Genomic DNA, 19,628 nt, shown 5'->3' on the forward strand with positions numbered 1-19,628 from the left:
TTTATTTAAGAAGCCATCAAGTATTACGAGTCAAACATAGACATGCAAAAACACCAGGAGCCACAAGCTACATTCAAAAGTATTTGCAATAGTTATTTTAGTTATTTTCATATCTTTAGAGCTATGTGTTCATTACTGACGTGTGAGAGTTTTCACAGTCTGAGATCAAAAGAGGAACAGGTTTCAGATCTCTGAGTATCATTGTTTTGTGGTCGTTCTGCCTGTCTGCAGTCCTGACGCGGCAGCAGAAATACATACGGGTTTAAGAGAGGAAATGATTCAGATCGAGCACAAATTCTACAGCAGAACACGTTCTGTAGAACACGTACTGATGCAACTGCTGGTAAAATCAGTTCTGTAGAGTTTGCGAGCAAGAGTGCATTTCACCTGGTAAGTTGAGCTTTATACTGGTTAACTTTATGTAATTTTTACAGAAAAATCACACCTTTGAGCTTGTCATATGTAATTATACAGTAGGTGTGGTTAAAGTTGTCAATATTCATATGGTATTACCACAGTCAACCTTATCAAAATCAAGCGTATGTCTTAAAGTTAGACTTAAAAGTTAAAGTTATACCGTACCGTACCATACCATAGAGGGATATTTGGTGGTAGGGTGGTATTTTGTACAACAGTGAAGTTTCACAAATGATTTAGTTCAGTGTAGACGAGGACTGTGGATTTTGTCTCCCTCCTCTGACTAACTGCAACAAGCTAATATAAGAAGTTTTGATTTATATTTGCATGTAAATATTCATTTAAGAGATGAGAGTGTGAGCAAATACTCAAGGCCGAACATGTAATAATGATAGCTTTAACCATTAATAATCTCATCATTTTGAAACCAGGTCAAGAGACTATTTGCTCTTAATTTTGCAGGGCTACTTCACACCGATAAACTACAGAATGTGCATCAATGGCTCTACAAACACAGTGGATACCCTTCAGGGTGTGGCGTATAGTTTTCTGTTTCTTCTGGGTCTTGTTGTCAATGCTGCTGTTCTGTGTGCCTTCATCGCCAAACGGAAGTCTTGGACAGACACCCACATCTACATGTTGAACTTGGCCCTGGCTGATTTTGCCCTCATCCTTTTTCTCCCCTTCAGGATTTATGATTACTTTTTCTGTCTGCCTAAGACTCTTTTGTGTACTTTCCTTATTTACACTCACTATATCAACATGTATGCCAGTATGTATACCACGACAGCCATCAGTGTCCATCGCTACCTGGCAATAAGGTTTCCGCTGCAGGCCAGATCATGGAGAAGGAAGAAAGTGGTAGCTGTTGCTGTTTGTGTGATCATCTGGGTATTTCTGGTGACCATGGTTGTTGTATTCTGTGAGCAGAACAGCACCGAACATCTCTGGACATGTTATGAAAGACGCAAAGATCATCCAATGAGTCTAACGGTTATTTCGCTCCTGGTGTTTGTAGGCTTCCTCATTCCACTGCTGATCATTGTATTTTGTTCCAGTCGGATCATCTGTATTTTGTTAAAGACGCCTGACAATTCAGAGGAAAGGAAAAGCATTGTTGGCATAGTAACAGCAAATGTGATTGTGTTCGTTGTCTGTTACACACCAATCCACATTGCCTTTCTCATTAACTACAATCAAGAAGTAACGGAAAACTGGGAGTCTACTTCTTTACCTGCTCACATGTTCTTACTCGTGTGTGAGTGGATCGCCTCCACAAACTGCTGTTTTGATTCCATCAGCTTTTATTTCTTATTGAAACAGTTTTATTCATGAGTCAGTGAGAGTGGTCGAACACTCTTGATTTGTAAGCGGCGCTCTGTTTTGGCCGGCATTTTTTTAAATAAATGACGACAGTCTTGAAATAAGACTTTTCATTGTGGGAACTGGCAACTCATCCATATGTTTCTACTTCTGTTTAGTTTTCCGTTCACAGATTTAATTCATACCGATGTTAATTCATTTGCATTATTTTTATGCAAACAGACCCAATGGATGAGGGGTATTTATTGATCACATGATGTTTTTGAAAGCCAATGTATTAAATGGTTGTTTTAAAAAGTTTTTAATTACGAGAGAGTGACTTAAAAAAAATCCTGTTGGTATTGTTTTTGCCTCATTATTGTGCACACCGTATGTCTCTGGGAAATTTCAAGAGTTTAAGACTCGTGACTGATGTGTTGAATAATTGAGCACAGGGAGAAGTTATTCACTGGAGATCAGTTGGAGCACTCTTGGACTAAAAAATCAAGTGACAGGGTTTAGTCTTCAGATGCTTTTATGATGTGCATGAACATATATAAGTGTGTGTGTGTGTGTTTTGAGGTCCAAATAACTGTTATCTAGCCCTCTTCATCTGTTGACCTTACCAGTCACTGTGTGATGTTCAAAGCGTAATATCAAAGCAGAAAATAAGAGCTATTTTTGGCTTTGCGCCACACCCCTCAGCAAAACAGAGGTCTGTGTTGGGCTGCACAGGCATACAATGTCCACTAAATGCAAAGGCCAGCATGGAGGCCTGATTCTTTCTCTTCCTCAGAGTGACACTCCGAGTCCAGCTCCCTCTGGTGGTAAAGAAACTATATGCGTAAAGGGTTTTCTGCCTCCGTCCTGCTCAGAATCAGCCTGTTTACGTGGCTCAGTCTAACAGTTTTGATGACAAATACGTCTCATTTAAAGAAAATTAACTCCGATAATGATCTACACATTTCTCAAGATGGCTGCTATGCAATCAAGTCTTTACTTGCAAGGGTGTGTATTTGTGTGCATATGCGTGGGCCTACAATAATATAATTTTTTTTCAATGAGTGCATTCAGAAGCACACTCGACAACATTTGCAATCAATCATATAATGCCATTTAATAGCAGTACTGATTATTACATCAGCAGTAACTTAGCAACTGCAAAAACGTCAGTCAAATGACAAGGCTCAGCTCTGGCTGAGGTCAGGCCTGCAACTCTACTCTAACAACAGGAAAGAAATGGCTATCCTCTGTGGTCAGCCAAAGTCACGTAAGTACTGTACATACATTTTATTCACAGCGTATTCACCGAAAAATAGCCTCACACTTCAAACACGGTCCTGTCTTGGAAGAGCATGGGAAACCCCCCGCCCCCCCCACCCAAACCAAACTAATACACAATACATTCAAGATGATTATTTACACTATTCACAAATGATACAGAGCAGCTCCTTCAAAAAACAAAAAAACAAATGAAATCAAGACACATCTTTGTGCTTTTCATTATTACGGCACATTCTGATGAGCACAAACAAAAAATGAGTACATTCATTCGCTCAGGATGCTGATGGGTATTTTCATGATCCCTAAGTATGGCAGTCGGTTGGCAATGAAGGACAGACAATCACTAGATCAAGACAAAACCTCCAAAAACCAGGGACACAAAATGATTTACACAGTGTTGTCTCGATGCAATTCAGTCCATTTAAAGGTTTGCTTATGAACTACTTAGGAATCATTATTAGAACATGTAAGCTATTCTGGAGTAAACACAGTCATGTCATGGCATAGGAGAACACACTAACACCGTGACCACAGAGGGCATGACAAAGAGGTCTATATTAATTCTTACATATTTACAGCATATGGCATGAAGTGCCAGAGTAGTTTATAGAAAGACCCTCAGTGATGGGATTCAGCATCAGAAAGAAGCATCTGGACAGATGAAGGGAGCTGAACAAATGATTTCAACAGTACAAGCCCAAATCTTAATGAAACAATTAGACATTCAGCATGTAAGGTCAAAGGCATACATATCACAAGTTTACTGCAATAAGAGAGTTCTTCAACACCACGGTATATGAGAAAGGTGCACTGCTGAAATGGACTTCATCATGGCACTTTAAAACACTTCTTTTCTTTTTTCTTCTTTTTTTGCTTCAGTAATCAGGCATCGATAAGTCATTAATCAGTTGGCACTGATGTAAAAAAGACTTGGTGATTTCAATCTTGTCCCCAGTTGTTACAAAACGCATGTGAAAAAACAGATTTTTATACATTAATGACATGATAAAGGTTGATCCTCATTTGCAAGCTAATGCCTGCCTATATTTTGGGAGCTACTGTCTTACATTATCATATCATCTAAATGAAAGATTACTATGTACATATGAACCATGTTGCTGCTCACTACAGGTCAGCACAAACCAGCATTCATCTGTCGATTAATGGACTGGGAGTAAAAATCAAGCTGTCTAGTAAGTTATGACAAATTCTCATTCTTTCCAATATCATCAAGTCTTAGTTGATTTTTTTTTTATCTCATCTCTTTTTATGACTTCTGTCTCCACTATAACACACTCTAACCATGTTATGTTGATCTAAACGCTGACCACTCCATGGCACTTGACACTTTGATGGGCTGAATATATAGTTCCATTTGTCTGCTGAGAACATTTCCATTACCCCTGTTAAGTCAGAGGTTTCTATCACAGACACTGTGACTGTCACCTTGCACTGTAGCACGTCAGTGGTTCCTTGACTTGCTGTGGGGCTTTCGGTGAAAATATTTCCCATTGAAACCAGACTGCTTTCTATAAGGGCCTAATGTGTGTGTGTGTTTGGAGAATAGCTCTACAGTGACGGTGACAGACAAGGTGTTCCTATTGCATATTGCACCTCTCTCTTTTCCCTTCCTTTCTTTTCAGCTGAGATTTTCATGTCAGCCCGGTGTTGTGGTGCAATCCCACCTGACGTCCTTGAGGAATTATTGGTCATTAAAGAGAACAGGGAGTGGAAGTGGTGAACGGATGGAGCGACCGACAGCTGAGATGCCGTCATTACACAGAGCGCGCAGTTGGCAGGAATAGTGCTGACATTTCAGTCCTGCACTCTGCTCACAGATGTAAGTTATGGTCCCATATCCCTATGAGACAAGTTAGAGGTGTTTAGCACACAAGTCATGCTTTCTATAGAACACATAACACCCACCTGTACAAATATATATGTGCAAGTGCTGTATGTGTGCAGCGGGGAGTTAGAACTGCTTAAGTTTTTGTCTGATGACCCACCTCAAGCGTGATAGTTTCATAATGTTCACAATCTGCCATTTCAATTCAAGTACCTAGTTGGCAATCAAACAAGCAGGTAATATAGTTGGGAACAGATGGCTGGCAGTCTTATTAATTTTATCCAGGGGGGGCAAAACATCCCACTCCTGGACATGCAACCTCAGTAAATTTGCACAGGGAGGGCAGCCTGTAAGTCTCTGTCTTTATGCTATCTGCTCCCCATTTAGCTTTCTTTCCACTTTCTTTAGTCCATCTTTCCACTCCATCCCTTCTCCTCCCTCTTCCTACTGCAGCTGAGAGAAAGAGAGAAAGGCAACTCTGCAATGCAGACACAGCAACAACCTCAGTCCATCTGACCAATTAGTGTGAGCCTGGATATGAGTGGCAAAGCCAGCAGCCAGTCATAAGGAAAGACTCATTCTGGGGTGAAGAGGTTTGCCTGAGACACTGGCTGCAGATCGGGGGTTATATGACAATGAAAAATATAGATGTGAGGAATAGAGAATGAAAAGGGGAGAAGGATTGAAAGAGTGAGGAGAAAGGAGAGATTTAGTAAATTAAATCAAGAGCTCCAAACATGGACAGAATTCTGTCCCCTTTGTTTCCTTCACATTCACTGGCCTGTCTGAGTCCTATCACTGCAGTTTTTCTTACTCATTAGCTGGCTGAGATCCACCAGCTCACCCAGCTCCCCTCGCTCGAGGGCTCCTCTCAACATAGCCCTGCTCAGCACAGGGTTGTGTTGCTGGGACATGAAAGACTGGGCACTGGGCGGAGGCATGGGAGGTGGGGGCAGGGGGACGGAGACCATGCCGTGGCTGCTGAGGATGTATCCTTCCTGGGCTGGCCAGCGCAGAGGCAGTGGTTCGCTGTACTCCACGGGGGCACTGGGGGCTGAGACCACCCTCCGACGCTCAGGAGAGTCCTGGGGGGTCATAGGGTAGATGTATTCCCCCGCAGACTTTCTCAGGGGGGCTTTGGGTGTCCCCTTCCCTCCTTTTTCTTGTTTGCTCAAGCAGACATAATGTTGGCGCGGCGTGTCATTCCCACGCCCCTCCCCAATGTGTCTCCCACCTCCGCCCTGCTGGAAGAGTCTGGTGGTCAAGTAGACGGAAGGGGGCATGCGGCAGGGCGAGCCTAGACCCACAGAACCTCCCCCCAGGTAGGTCTGGCTAGTGTCCCAGCCTCCAGAGTTGGAATCAGACAGTCGTAGGCCTCTTCGTTTCTGCTGAGGCGTGTGCTCTGGAGTGGGCAGGAAACCAGGGTCGAGCTCTCCTGACTTCACCCAGCCGTTGGGCATGACAAACAGGGTCTCCCCGCCCTGTGAGCAGGGGCGCTCCCCACCTCCCTGCCGTGTGACGCTAAGCACAGACCCTGCCATCCCAGCGTTACTCAGAAGGCCTCTTTCGCGCCGCTGGATGGAGGACTGGGAGGTGCTGCCATGGCGACGGTTGGCAGGCTTGTGGGCCATGATCCAGCACACGGCGAGGCCGGACAGTGCTGCTCCTATGGTGAATGCCGAGACCGCAGATGCCACAAGCAAGTTGAGGGAGACCAGGCTCTCTGGTTCAATCAACAAGCTCTGCTGCAGAATTCCTGAAAGATATAGAGACACAATTATGAAGATGACATTTAGAAAAGTCCAAACGACATCCTCTCTCAGTGTATGACCAAAGGGTGAAGTTTAAAACTGAGCAATGTTCTTCTCCTAACTCTCAAGACATTACATATGATAATGAATAACTGACTACAATAACACTCATAACTGGTGATAATCAGCACTATTATTTTATGCAATGATTATGTTTCAGAGGAGCTTTTCACCAGTTTGGCCTTGAGGCCTCACAAGCTCCAGGTTCAGCTAGGCCTGCACTTGTCATCAGCACAGCTCAGACCGCAGCAGCAGATTCTTTTTCTCCACTGCTTTCCTCACACTTTCCATGCTGCAGCCTGGATGGAGAGTCTCTTCTCGCAGTGTACCATTACCTCAGTATTTCCACCCAGCTTTAATCGCTCCCATCTGCAGACACAGCAGTGCAGCCTGTCTCTGGCTCGGCTTCTTCTGCACTTTCATCGCTATGATAAGAGTCCGCTGGGTCTGCAGCCTGGCATCACTTACCTCTAATACTGTCAGTTTCAAGGAACCAATAAGAGGTAGTAACCGATAAATCAGTTTAGCACACATATGTAAACTGAGAGCTTAGAATATACAATGTAACCTTATTCTGTTGTGTTTTGGAAATTCAGATCCAACTAAAGGGACTGTATGACTTTGGAGCATGTCCTGTAACAAGTGGAGCAGTTCTGAAAGAATTTGCTGGAGAGGAAAATTCCTTTTTTGGTTTCTAATGACTTTGTGAGTTTCAGAGCGAGGTTCAAAGAGGGCCTCTGTGGTACTGCTGTACTGACATCTGAGCCTCTAAACAGAAGCAACACCATGTGACATTATACTGAGCTATTTCCAGCTTGCTTACCAGCTAAACCCCTCAGATATTCAGCTCTGAGAGAACAAAACCTCATACACTAGAGGACGATGCATTTCCCATCCGACAGTCTGGTACTGTCTGCCCCTCTTTCACATCCCTCCCTAATTAAAAAGTATCACACTGGGAGTATTTTGACATGTAAGAAATTAGGTTGAAACCAAAATCCTGGTTCCTCATCCACTTGATTCAGCTCTAAATTCAGTGGACTGGCTCCTGTTGAGCAGGGAAGGAAATATATATATATATATATATATATATATATATATATATATATATATATATATATATATATATATATATGTATATTTATCCAAGATGATGAAAACATGCTATAATCCAAAAGTTATTATTATTCCATCACAAGCTAGCATCAGAACAAAATGTTCAGCGACAAGAAGACAGGTGTAATGAAGACCTGAGCCACTAGGCGGAGTCTTCTCTCACTCCACTGTCCACAACTAGAAGCATTCATGTGGTACTGCTGCAACCTACCATCACAGTCCCCAAGATGGGAGGTGGTGTTTCCATATTCCACATCTTGTTGAAAAGGGAGTCTGCAGGCATAGAAAAATCACAGATGAGGAACATTTTTCCATGTAAAAAAAAAACAAAACCTTAAAGTAGGAAACATACAGTGTGGGGACCTAAATTCACTATACACTGTATATGTGTGATCTCTCATGGGAGAGTGGAATAAATGAAGAACGAATGAGTGCAAAGCGCCCAACATAAAAGAAACCTTGTTCTTAAGCTGACTAAAAACGTCTCTAAAATCTAAAGAGGCTTGCTGTAGTGTGCAGAGTTGTAAATGTATGAGCTCGTCTGTTATCACTCAGATCAGTATGGCACACATTGATGCACCATCCATCGTAATGAGATATGCAATCGATCCCATTATTGAGCTTCTCTCCGAGCAAGGTCAAAGGTTGGGGTCAACCATGCAGATAGGGAGGACTGCAATAGAAAGTGATACAGCATTTTATGGAGCAATTACAGCTAACAGCGTTGTGTTGATGACAGTCTGAATTATATAGATTACTTAATATTTTTTAAGCGATATTATAATTATGTATCATTTATCAAATTAGAATAAGGTGTTCACTCAACAAAATTCATTTAGACACATTTTTATTGGCATTTCCTCTTAACATCGTAATGGAAATAAGTGGTCAACATTTAAAATGAAAACTGAAGGGTTTCCTGTAACCAATGAGTCTGTTTAACGGTACAAACATTCTCTTTAAGGGCAGATAGACGGACCGAAATTGCAGGAGGGTTCAGTTTTGTGCTCATATGTACTTAAGATTGATGGATCGTCCAACAATGAGTTAAGATTAAGTATGATCAAAATAATTGATCAATTTAAGTTTTATAAATATATAAATATTCCATGCCTTCCCTTATTTACTTTTGTTGTTTTTTGTGTAAAAAGTATTGCATCTACAAGCTACAGACCTGATAAAATCCCTCCACATACCTAATGCTGGATTTGCAGTCATAGTGTCTGCAGAGATAATGAGCAGTTCACCGTGTTTTGTGTGTTTGCTCCACTCACCGCGTGCCTGGTCTGAGAAAGGAGCAGGTGCTGCCTCTGGTCCAGCCACAGTATGGATCCCTGGAGGCCAGACAGCTCCTGTGCAGGGACGTACATTCAATGAAAATAAGTGAAGAAAAACAAAGTACAGAGGTAATTCTCAGATTACTTTAGCAGGGAACAGTTGGCTGACAAGTTTGAAATTTATCAGAGAGAACTTTATCACTTTGCATGTACATGACATTTATTTGAGATCATGTGGAAAATCTGTCAAAACGATAAATCTCGTGAGCTATTCGTCTTCACACACAGCGGGGCACATATTGAATCGACATGATACTTCTTCAAGAGGATCTAAGTGTGATATATATTCGCAGCAAGAAGCTGGCATACAACACAGTGCTCTACTTTAAAATATTGTCTTTGTACAGACAGTAAAAAAATCAACGTCTTTTTGGTATTTGAGATAAATCACCATGCTGAAACCCGTTTATTCAGGATAAAAAATATTTAGTGGGGAAATGAATTTTCCTGGTATAAATATTTAACCAAACAGGTTTTGTGTGCTTTAACAAAAAAAATATTGCACCCCCCCTTCAAAAAAATAGAGTTGCAAATTTTATTGGACAGACTACAGTAACAGGAGTGAGAAATCAGAGATGAAACAAATTTGGCCAGTGTGCTTTTCCTTGGCCAATTGCCACCACTACACTCAAACAGACCAACTTATCAGCCAAAGAGACACTGAGGGAATAGAAAATATGCTAAGACTAGAACAAGTGGCTGTATGTCACTCACTTCATGCAGCGTGAGTGCAGGTGGCAGCGCGATGTGGGCACTCTGACCAGACAGGAGGGGAAGGCCAGCAGCAGGGTGTGGCTGATACGGTCCAATGACAGGGACAAGAGCTGACGAGCCTGAGGAGAGTCCTCACCACACCTGGAGACCATGGGAGAGGATGTGAAAACATACAACATAGTGCAACAGAGAAGTCACTGTCCTATTTTGGTTAAAAAAAAATGTTATTTCACAGGGTCACAGGCCCCTTGTCTCATGATGACGACACAAAGACAGCTTCTTCCCCCAAGCAGTCACTCTGTTGAACACCCAGGAATAGCACCCACCCCTACAGCGAACTATTAATACATTGTTATTGCACTGAACTGCCTTGCACAACAGTTATACTTATTCCTTAACCTGCCTACTCTGATATTGCAATATTGCACTATTGCACAATTCTCACCTTCTTCAATTGTATCAATTGTATTATTGCATTTTGCTTGTACCTGTTGAGGTGTCCATGACCATGGTACACTGACAGGGACAATAAGGCGGACATTCCCAGCCGCACACCCCTCTGGACAATTGAATTCCCACCCATAGTGTCTATTTATTGCAAATGTACATACTGTATTTATTATTCTCATACACATCCCTATTTACCACGCATACTCAATTCCATTCTTACTGTTCTGCATTTCTAATTTTTATTCTTTTATGTTATTGTTGAGTGTTGTACTTTGCGAGTGAAGTTGTACCGGAGTCAAATTCCTTGTTCCTTGTTTAGTCAAACCTGGCCAATAAAGCTGATTCTGATTCTGATTCTGATGTTGTGTGGTGGTGGGAAATAAACTCTTATGCAGGGAACTACAAAGTTTACCCCAGGCCAAGGATTAGCTTGAGATAGCAAAAACCAAACTAAACAGGCAGTAGTGAGCTAAAGAGTCAAATCTAAAACAAATTCTAAATTCCAAAACATAAAAGGAACAATAGCCGGTAACCAAGATAGAAGAAACTAAATCCAAACAGGGAGCACTAAAAAAACAAGAAGCAGTGAATGTGATCCGACAGAGAACCCCCCCAAAAAAGGACTATATAAACAAAGTGAGCTTAGATTAAACAGCCAAAGGTGTGTGTCCCTATCTACATTCTCATGGACAGACTTGAGAACTTTGAGGCAAGTTACTGCAAAGCATGTGAGGGCTCAGGGTTGTTCTATTGTCAAATCATGTAGAATGTAAGGGTCCACGATTCGTAAGAAAAAAAAAAAAACTAATGACATCAAAGTTTTGTTCATTTTTGGATTGTGCAGATAAAAAAAAAAAAGTTCTCATTCATTGCATATTTGCAAATGACCCAAGCCTCTACAGCAGGGACATCAGTGACAGTTCTGAGTGTTAAATGACTGACCCTATGGAGGGAGATTAGGACTGATTGTTATCCTTGAAAAAAAATATTCAGTTGCACAAGAAATAATAGAGCAAGTAAAACAAAAAGGCCAAACCATGACGAGCTGTAAAACACTAAAATTCTGTGCTTCCTGTAGCTATTTTTCAGGTCTTTTATCTCCATACAGAGCCACATTAAAAGTCTACGAGTTTATGGTGATCTAAAATATGAGAATAGTTTACAATGTGTAATTTCATTTCTGTTAACATGAAGAAATTAAATAGCCAACATGTTATTTACTAACAAGCATGTTTACTGAAAATGACTTTAATTTTGTATGAATTTCTGCTACCTGAATCCTTTCTGTCATTGATATTTTTTAGTCACAAACTGAAATCCACACTTTCGGTTGCATCTACTCAAAAGTGCATATTCTATGTTGTATATTACATATTTAGGCCCTTTGGGACAATAATTCAAACTGAAGATGCCATCTTAAATCGGTAAAATTCTTCACAGCCAGTTTTCCCTATTTTCTGAAAAGATCTGTATAGGAGCTACATTATGACAAATTCTTGCAAATAAACAGAACTTGGATATCAGAGTAATATGCATTATTCTTGTTTTGTTTATTATTATTTTGGCTGATAAATCCTATTCTTTTCTTAAATGGTCAGGCACAACTGACATGGATTGAATGGAGCATATTCCCATGCTGTCAAATTCATTATCTGTCTGTTGCACAAACACGTCTGCATGCAACTGCTCTGAGTAAGGTGTTTTCGGTCAGAGTAATCGTATTAGTAAGGTGCTGACTTGACACGGTTGGACTGTTTGATTATTTTATACATTTTTTTTTTTTTTTTAAATGAGCGATTGACAGGCTTTGTTTCAACATCCTTCACTGCTCAGATGGATTCTGTAACGGGCACATCTGCAGCCGCAGTTGCCGCAGCTCAGAAACAGGTACACAGTCTTGCTTTAATTATACAGTATATAGCTAGTTTGAACTGAAAACGCTCATACTCAGAGCTGTGCAGAAAAACTGCAAAAACCTGCCATTTTATAAATGGTAACTAAGGATAGTTCATAAATGTAAAGCACATTTGTCAACTGGAAGCAGGTGCAGTGGGACTGAATATCTGGAGCATTATGCCAAGAATTGCAATAAATTGGAGATAAAAGATAAGGATCTCTTGACTCCCACTCACTTCTCTGGGTTGAATCCCTCCACCTCCTCCAGAAACACACTGCTGTGAGAGACTGAATCTCCGCTCGTAATCATTAAGAACTTGAGGATGGTCCCTCGGGTGGAGCCCAGGAACAAGACTGTACGGTTCTTGTGTGGGCCAGCTTCTGTGTCTACTACCATGGTTGTTAACTGGTACCTATATGGGCAGATAAGCCAGTAAATTAGGTCAGTAATGTACATTTCCTAACATTCCTGCAGTTTATGTGACATATTTTCAGCTTCCATTGTTCATGGCATAAAAACCACTGCATCTGGGCTATCGAATCAATAATCATGTGCACCTTCCCATAGTTTTGACCACCCACGGTCTATGTCCCAACAGTGGAACAGTCTCATCCATTAGAGGGTGGGTCTTCACAAAGTTCAGCACTTCATCCGGCAGTGTGGTTGAGGAGCTAAATCTGGATCCCTGCACTGCGCATCCCCCTGGCCTGAAGAAAGAGATAAGAGCAGAAAGATGAGAAAGTGCGGAAGAAGTACAGAGAGATAAATAAGAAAAGAGGAGTCGGGGGGATCGCCTTTGCGGGGGATCGCCTTTGCATCTGCCAGAAGCCGGATAAGTATTTTACTGAAGAGTAGCAAAGAAGCATTCTAGCTGACAGCTGGAGAGCAGGTTAACTAAAGTATCTCTGATACAGATGCTCAGGACAGAAGCACTGCAGTATTATGCTGCTCATATACACTTTGCATCACATTACCTTGGTTTAGGCACTGCCTCATCTGGTACCGGTGTCCAAATAGACTCAGGGGATTTTTGCTCTTTAAACCGACCCTCAAAGACATGAGCGAGCTGCTGCATGTCAAACACACACACTGCAGAGCCTGGGATGCTACCGGGGAAAAGGGAAAAGTCAGCGGTGAGAAGAAACAGCGTCTGTTTTTGCTCGTGGGTATTCTCATACCTGTTAGGTGGTGTGGAAAAGAGACCCAGGATGACATCTCGTCCCTGCATGCGGATGATGTTGCTTGTGGCATGCAAAAGGTTAAAATAAAAGTGTGAGTCTCCGGGGACTGAGCAGTTGAGCCGTGCCTTCAGAAAAGTGGTCCACTGTTTCTCGAGGACACGCTGAGAGCCACCCAGGTCTGATTTACACACACGAGCTACGCGGGAAACCATCACCTAGAGTAAAAGAAAAGGTACCGTAAAATTGTGGGATTGAAAAAGAAAGAAAGAAAGTACATTTTAAAAAAGCAGGCAATGAGAGGAAATCACCTTCTCTAAATGATGAAACTCCATGGCCATCTCTCTGAAGAAGAAATATATGTGAGGCCCCCACTCCATGGTGCTCACAAAGTAGGGCTCTGAAAAGTGAAACAACAAAACACTATAAGGTAACTCACACTCATAGTTTAGATAGTTATTAACGCTCTACATGGCTCTTTAATAACAGCTATATCCACATAAAATGCCTTTGTCCACCAGACTTGCTTATTAAACAGTTATCCTCTGTTTAATTCGTCATCATAGTAAGCAGGGTGTATATGATCATTTGTTCATCCATCTTTGACTTGCCTGGGCTTGTTCTTGTTCTTTGCTCCAGGCTTCACTGCTCAGTCCCGGACGTTAAAGCCCTGAATCTGTAGGGATTTCGACTAACCTCAATACATCACTCTGTCTGAACGTGTTCCTTTTATAATAAGTCTATTAAAGGGGGCCTAATCACGTCTGGTTTTGTTGAATGAGGCTTATTGTTTTGCCCTGCAAAATTTCCTTATTCACTTGAGAGCCACTTATGACAGGCCCAGTGGTTTAATTTTTTTTAATAAAGTACCGATGATAATGAAGATGCTTTGCGTTATTTTCCACCTAATTGTCAGGTGGAAAATAGGGTCACTTTTAATGCGCCCCTTGTTAAAAGTACCTCTGAACCATTTGGAGTCATGCTTGACCGTGCGGAGGGCAGGGCTGTCGCTGAGGCTACGATAGATCACCGCGTCAATGGCCAGGAAGTCTGTCACAGTGCCGGTAAAAAGGCTTCCATCTGAAAGAGAGTGATGCGCAGAGCGAAGAAGGGAGGAGATTAGGAAGAAGATGGGGTAAGACACAGATGGAGAGATAGCACAAGGTCAGGAAGATTAAAACCAAACAAGCAGTGCACTGAGAGGTCTCACTATAAATCATTTGTAAAGGTAAACACAAGAACACAGACGTTTCAAAGTCTGGAGCTGAAAACTAAGTCTGGTGTCTGCTATCTTTAAGTGCAAACTCAGTGTCCTACCAGAAAATAAAGCCACATTCGCATGTCGTGGATCATATGGACACCGGGCCATCCCACTGACAGGCTCTCCCACCATTTCTAGAGTGTCTCTCTGCAATAAGACAAGAATGATAAACCAACAGGCTGACATACGGAGAATCATTGGCTGGAGGATAGATGGATACTAACAGTGTAGTTGGCACACAGTGGGTTGAAGGCATTTGTTCCACATACAAACAGACCACCATGCTGGCTGAGCAAAACCTTGATGAAATTACGGCACTCTCCCTATAAGAAAAAGGTAAAAAAAAAAATCAAAGATTAGGACCAGGAAAGAAGGCACAGGGTGATGTGAAGAAGATGACTGTGAGTTGCTATCAATCAGAGCAATAATTATGAAGAGTGTAGAACAACCCTGAGATGAATGAAAACCCTCAACAGGACTCCATCTGGTGGAACAATAGGAGCTGGAGCTTTGTAGTCATTTCAAAGTGCAGACTGAAGTTTAAAGATGTTCTCAGTGAGTCTGAGATTTCATGACACTTCAGACCATTTTACAGCAATGTCCCATGATATGAAGTTTAAAACTGATAAAAAATTTGTCTAGAAAGATGAGTAATGCATTTTCATACAGCTTTGTTCATTGAAAATCACATGAAAATCCTCTTGTCATGCCATAAAATAGCTTGAATATAATTCTGTGCCTTAGTTTCAGTATCTAATATGTGCGGATACTAGCCAGGCTATGCGGATACATGAATTTGCAAGGTAATCCTGCCTCGGCATCTATAGCTCGTCAAGCTGTAGTTGTTCACCTTCTACTCTGCCTAAACACTCATGACTCCTCAACTTGACTATGTTATGCGGAGGGAGGCTAATGTTGTGTTACCAATATTAGAGACCCTAGCTCCTGATTTGCAGCTCTGAATCCCAACAAGTCCCAACCCATAAATTACCAAGATTAGTTCTCTACATTTGTAATATGAATCCCTAACAGTTATGTCTGTGAATCATTGGGGTTTCAGCAACATTAGCGTATCTTATGATATAGTCATGGGTTCTCTCTGGGTACTCCGGCTTCCTCCCACTGTCCAAAAACATGCATGTTAGGTTAATTGGTGTCTCTAAAATTGTCCTTAGGAGTGAGTGTGAGTGTGTGTGGATGTTTGTCTCGTTTGTCTCTGTGTGGCCCTGTGATGGACTGGCAACCTGTCCAGGATGTACCCTGCCTCTCGCCCAATGACCGCTAGGATAAGCTCCAGCCCCCCCGTGACCCGACTGACGGATTAAGCAGTTATAGAAAATGGATGGATGGATGGATATAGTCAAGGTGTCCGGTTTTATTTCAGTTCCCTGAGTTCTTATTTTTTTTCTTTTTGTTCTTATTGTTTAATTCTAAAGAAGTATTTCTTGTTGTGTCTTGTCTTTGTGTTCTGAGCTCCTTTTTCCGTTGTATGACTCTGTTTATCTGTGTGTCATTACCTTTCTGTGTGTTCACAGGCCTGACCTTTCCTGTGTTTGTGCCGCTTCATCTGTTTTCCTGAGCATACATTTATCTGCCTCTTAACACTGTTTCCTCTTCGTGTGTCGAGTCTTTGTTACCCACTTGGATTGGCCTTGTATGTGTTTTTTGTCAGACTATTTGATGCAACACTATTTCTTGCATCTCTATCTCCTCTGCTGTTTACTGTCTTGGTTATTTTTTTAGTATGATTAGTAGAAGTTATTTTTGGTTCAGTAACTTCAGTTGTCTAGCCTGCCTTGTTTTTGTGCTTTTAGGTCCATGTTTCATAAAACTGAAAGAAAACAGACATGTGTTTGGACATATAAAAGCATTATAAGAATACTTTTAAATGCTTACTTTTCCACTGGAGAAGGAAACTTTAAAAGAATAGTTTGGCTTTCTTGGGGGGGGGTATGTTGATACAATTACTCATTAACAACTTATATGTTAGCATGATTGCTGTGTTGCTGGAGCTAGCAGCTTAGCTTATCTTATCTTAAAGACTGAAAACGAGTGGGAGCAGTTTACCTGGCTCCAGCCAAAGGTAGCGAAGCTCCACCAAACTTATAAAGCTCAGTTATTAGGCTGCTTCATCTTGTTTGTTTAGGCTAATCTGTGCATGTTGTTAGTTGTGGAAACGGAAGTTTACCCTCACAGCTACATATTTAGTAGATAGTCTTATCAGCCTTCGCATCTATCTGTTGGTAAAACAATGAATAATTGCAGTCCTCAAAATGTCAAACCACTATTTAAAAAAAAAAAAAAATCGATCAATGTGTTTTCCAATCACATGTTCCAGGTTCATAGCACGGGTTATTGCTTACTTACTAACTGATAGTTGATAGTTAAACTGATAGTTTAGTCCACTACTCAAAAGCACACGATTCACAGTTGCACGTTGATTTTAATGCTTAAAAAGATTTATAATTTTATCTACTTGCTGTTAAAGGTTTTAAAACCAACATGGTTCATTGTCTGCTTTTTGTTTCACACTCTTGCTGTCTCGCCAACTTGACCCAGTCTTTCTTCTTGTGTCTTTGTTTCAGTTCAGTTTTATCACAGCTTTAATTCTTGTTTTGTTCACCGTTACACTCTCCTCTTTCATCCGCGTTCCCACAAACTAATGGCTGCATCTCTCCTCCTCGTGTCTTTCCTCTGTATTTTTCCTCCACCTACACACATCCCATTGTTACCTATATACCACTCTTCTTTAACTGATTTCAATACAGTTTTTCTTCCTGAGGCTGTGTCATTTTGTGCTCAGTTTGCTTTATGTTTCCCCATGTCCTTCTATCTTTTTCCGCAATTTCCAGCCAGATTGTACTTTGTAAGTGGCACTGCTATATTCATACAATAAAGGTTATATTCTAGGCTGCACTTTGCAGGGCTACCTCCATATAAATGATAATTGTCCCATTTTCCTGTCTTCCCTATAGACTTCATTGATTTGTGCAGAAAACTGACATAACACGGGTATGCATAAGAAAAAAAAAAGGAAAAGAATTGAATAAATGAAAGCTTCTTTACGTCCAGGTAACGTTTCACTGAGTTAGCGTGATTAAGTGATGTGCTGATTCTGTATCAACAGGATCAAATTTGTGTAAACATCATTTGCAGGTGCACCCAAAGGAAATAAGATTTCTGAAACAGCTGCTGTGTCTGTCCATGCGTGAGATAGTCTAGACGGCGATGATGCGTGTTCGAGTGGATCTCAAAGTCGGCGTGTTGTGTATGAGAATTTTACCTCATGTTTGCCCTTCATCCGACACACTCGAATATCATTCTTATTGGACTCCCATGTCCTTTTCTGCAATGTATAAACCACAGAGAGTACTCACACTGCAGCTGGTGCACGTGTAGGTGAATATTTTCATTGATTTGCACTTATGAGTTTGAAACAAAAATGAGTCAAACCTTGCTGTAGAACATCTCATCACCAGCCATGTTATCAAGCTCCACTCTGTATAAATCATCTCTAAAAAAAACCACAACAAATAACAGATATAAATAAAAAATAACAGTTTTATCAATAGAGTACAACACATATAATTCAGTAACAACAATGTGCCATTGTGTGAATACAGTAGAATGCACGCTGCTACAAGTTGTTTATTCATCTCTTTTCAATGTTATCAGAACTATATTTTTGTCACTTTGCCACCTGCCCATGTTTTTATTTTCGAAATGTATTCTTTATCTTTCCTTTTTTTTTTCACCATTTTCATCATTCTACGGAGTTGGTTTTGTTATAGCATGAGGCAAAATGAGTGCACGAGTGTAAATTAGTTTACACTCATGCACTGCACCTCTGAACTTTTCCAGACAGGGGCTGTGTGTTAGAACACAAAGCAGCATTTGCTCTCCTGGCTTCTTGTGGAGATTACCCTGCCTGCTACCTACTAAGAAGACCTGAAGATGAGCGAGTGTGCCATTGTGTGAATACAGCAGAGTGCATGCTGGTACAATTGGCTCATTCATCTCATTTCAGCGTATCCGCTTCTGTGGATATGTACTGATATAAACAACATTCATATTAACACAAAATCTGCAATTTCTTCTTGGTTTGCTGAAAAGAAAACAGCGTATTTTTGCAGGTCCTGTGTCCTCTGTGCTCTACTCAGATATCACTCTGTAATAGTTCCACAGATGAGAACATCTCCACACAATGCAACTTGTAAGTTGCATGTGTGAGCAGAATTGCAGATAAAGTCTGGACTGAACTGTTCAAACATTTTTCAAAAATTCTCTACTGTTCATGTGTGAAAACCACATAGGTTTGTTTGCCACTCTCTTGAAAAAGTAGCGTTGCACTGTTTTCAACATACCATGAAAAATGATGTAAAAGTTTACCCACAAATCATATAGATAAACACTTTTCTGAGAGTAGAGGGAACTATTTTTACAAATGGACCAGATTTTGTTTGTGGGCCATTGCTGCATTTACCAACCAGTGGTGTAAATCGATTCTTATTTTCCATGTAAGAGATTATTGCCGACACACAGATTTCACTTGACATTTAAAAGCAAGACTGAATAAATCATCACTCTTAACAAACCGAAAATGTCCTTTGCAGAGTGACAGCAGATGGAAGCACCAAATGAAAGCAAACACATCTTAATGGGAACACGTCAGTAAGACACTGTTGGAGGCGGTTGCTGTTGGTTACCTGGCTCCTATGTAGAGTGTGCGGTTGACTTGGAGGATTGTCTGGATGTGTAGTTCCCCTCTCTGAGCTGAACGATGAGCTCTGCCCAGGAACACTGGATACCTCCTCACCACTGGCATGATCACACAGACATACATAATGAGACAGAGTCAAATGGTTAGCAAAAGAAATTGTTGTACTTTTGTGACCGGCACAAGGACTCTCTGACAGCCCAGGACAGAACAAGTACTTTTTCTATCTAAATTTACCGTAAGTACTCAGGCAGGCTGTAAAGCAGCTCCTCTAACCTTCACTATAATAGTTACTTCT

The 19,628-nt window shown here is 41.1% G+C and overlaps 2 protein-coding genes across 2 annotated transcripts in view; one reads left to right on the plus strand and one right to left on the minus strand.

Moving 5' to 3' along the window:
• Positions 1-263: 263 nt before the first annotated feature.
• LOC142399152 (G-protein coupled receptor 35) lies at positions 264-2,051 on the plus strand. The gene is made up of 2 exons (XM_075483641.1): positions 264-390; positions 880-2,051. The coding sequence occupies exon 2, from the start codon at positions 907-909 to the stop codon at positions 1,750-1,752; it is 846 nt and encodes a 281-aa protein (XP_075339756.1). The 5' UTR covers positions 264-390; positions 880-906; the 3' UTR covers positions 1,753-2,051.
• Positions 2,052-2,810: 759 nt separating this feature from the next.
• The window catches only part of LOC142399144 (semaphorin-6B-like), a 29,732-nt gene continuing 12,914 nt past the window's right edge, over positions 2,811-19,628 (minus strand). Inside the window, exons 3-17 of the mRNA XM_075483630.1 lie at positions 19,320-19,431; positions 18,067-18,127; positions 17,897-17,959; positions 14,838-14,936; positions 14,670-14,760; positions 14,313-14,432; positions 13,664-13,752; positions 13,353-13,570; positions 13,149-13,280; positions 12,732-12,881; positions 12,410-12,586; positions 9,828-9,968; positions 9,051-9,128; positions 7,988-8,049; positions 2,811-6,605 (exon numbers count right to left, since the gene is read on the minus strand). Coding sequence (XP_075339745.1) covers positions 5,623-6,605; positions 7,988-8,049; positions 9,051-9,128; positions 9,828-9,968; positions 12,410-12,586; positions 12,732-12,881; positions 13,149-13,280; positions 13,353-13,570; positions 13,664-13,752; positions 14,313-14,432; positions 14,670-14,760; positions 14,838-14,936; positions 17,897-17,959; positions 18,067-18,127; positions 19,320-19,431 — 2,576 coding nt within the window. The 3' untranslated portion in view covers positions 2,811-5,622. The remainder of the gene's footprint in view (positions 6,606-7,987; positions 8,050-9,050; positions 9,129-9,827; positions 9,969-12,409; positions 12,587-12,731; positions 12,882-13,148; positions 13,281-13,352; positions 13,571-13,663; positions 13,753-14,312; positions 14,433-14,669; positions 14,761-14,837; positions 14,937-17,896; positions 17,960-18,066; positions 18,128-19,319; positions 19,432-19,628) is intronic.

The sequence above is a fragment of the Odontesthes bonariensis genome, chromosome 14 (genome assembly GCF_027942865.1).
Source record: "Odontesthes bonariensis isolate fOdoBon6 chromosome 14, fOdoBon6.hap1, whole genome shotgun sequence".
Classification (NCBI taxonomy): Eukaryota; Metazoa; Chordata; class Actinopteri; order Atheriniformes; family Atherinopsidae; genus Odontesthes; species Odontesthes bonariensis.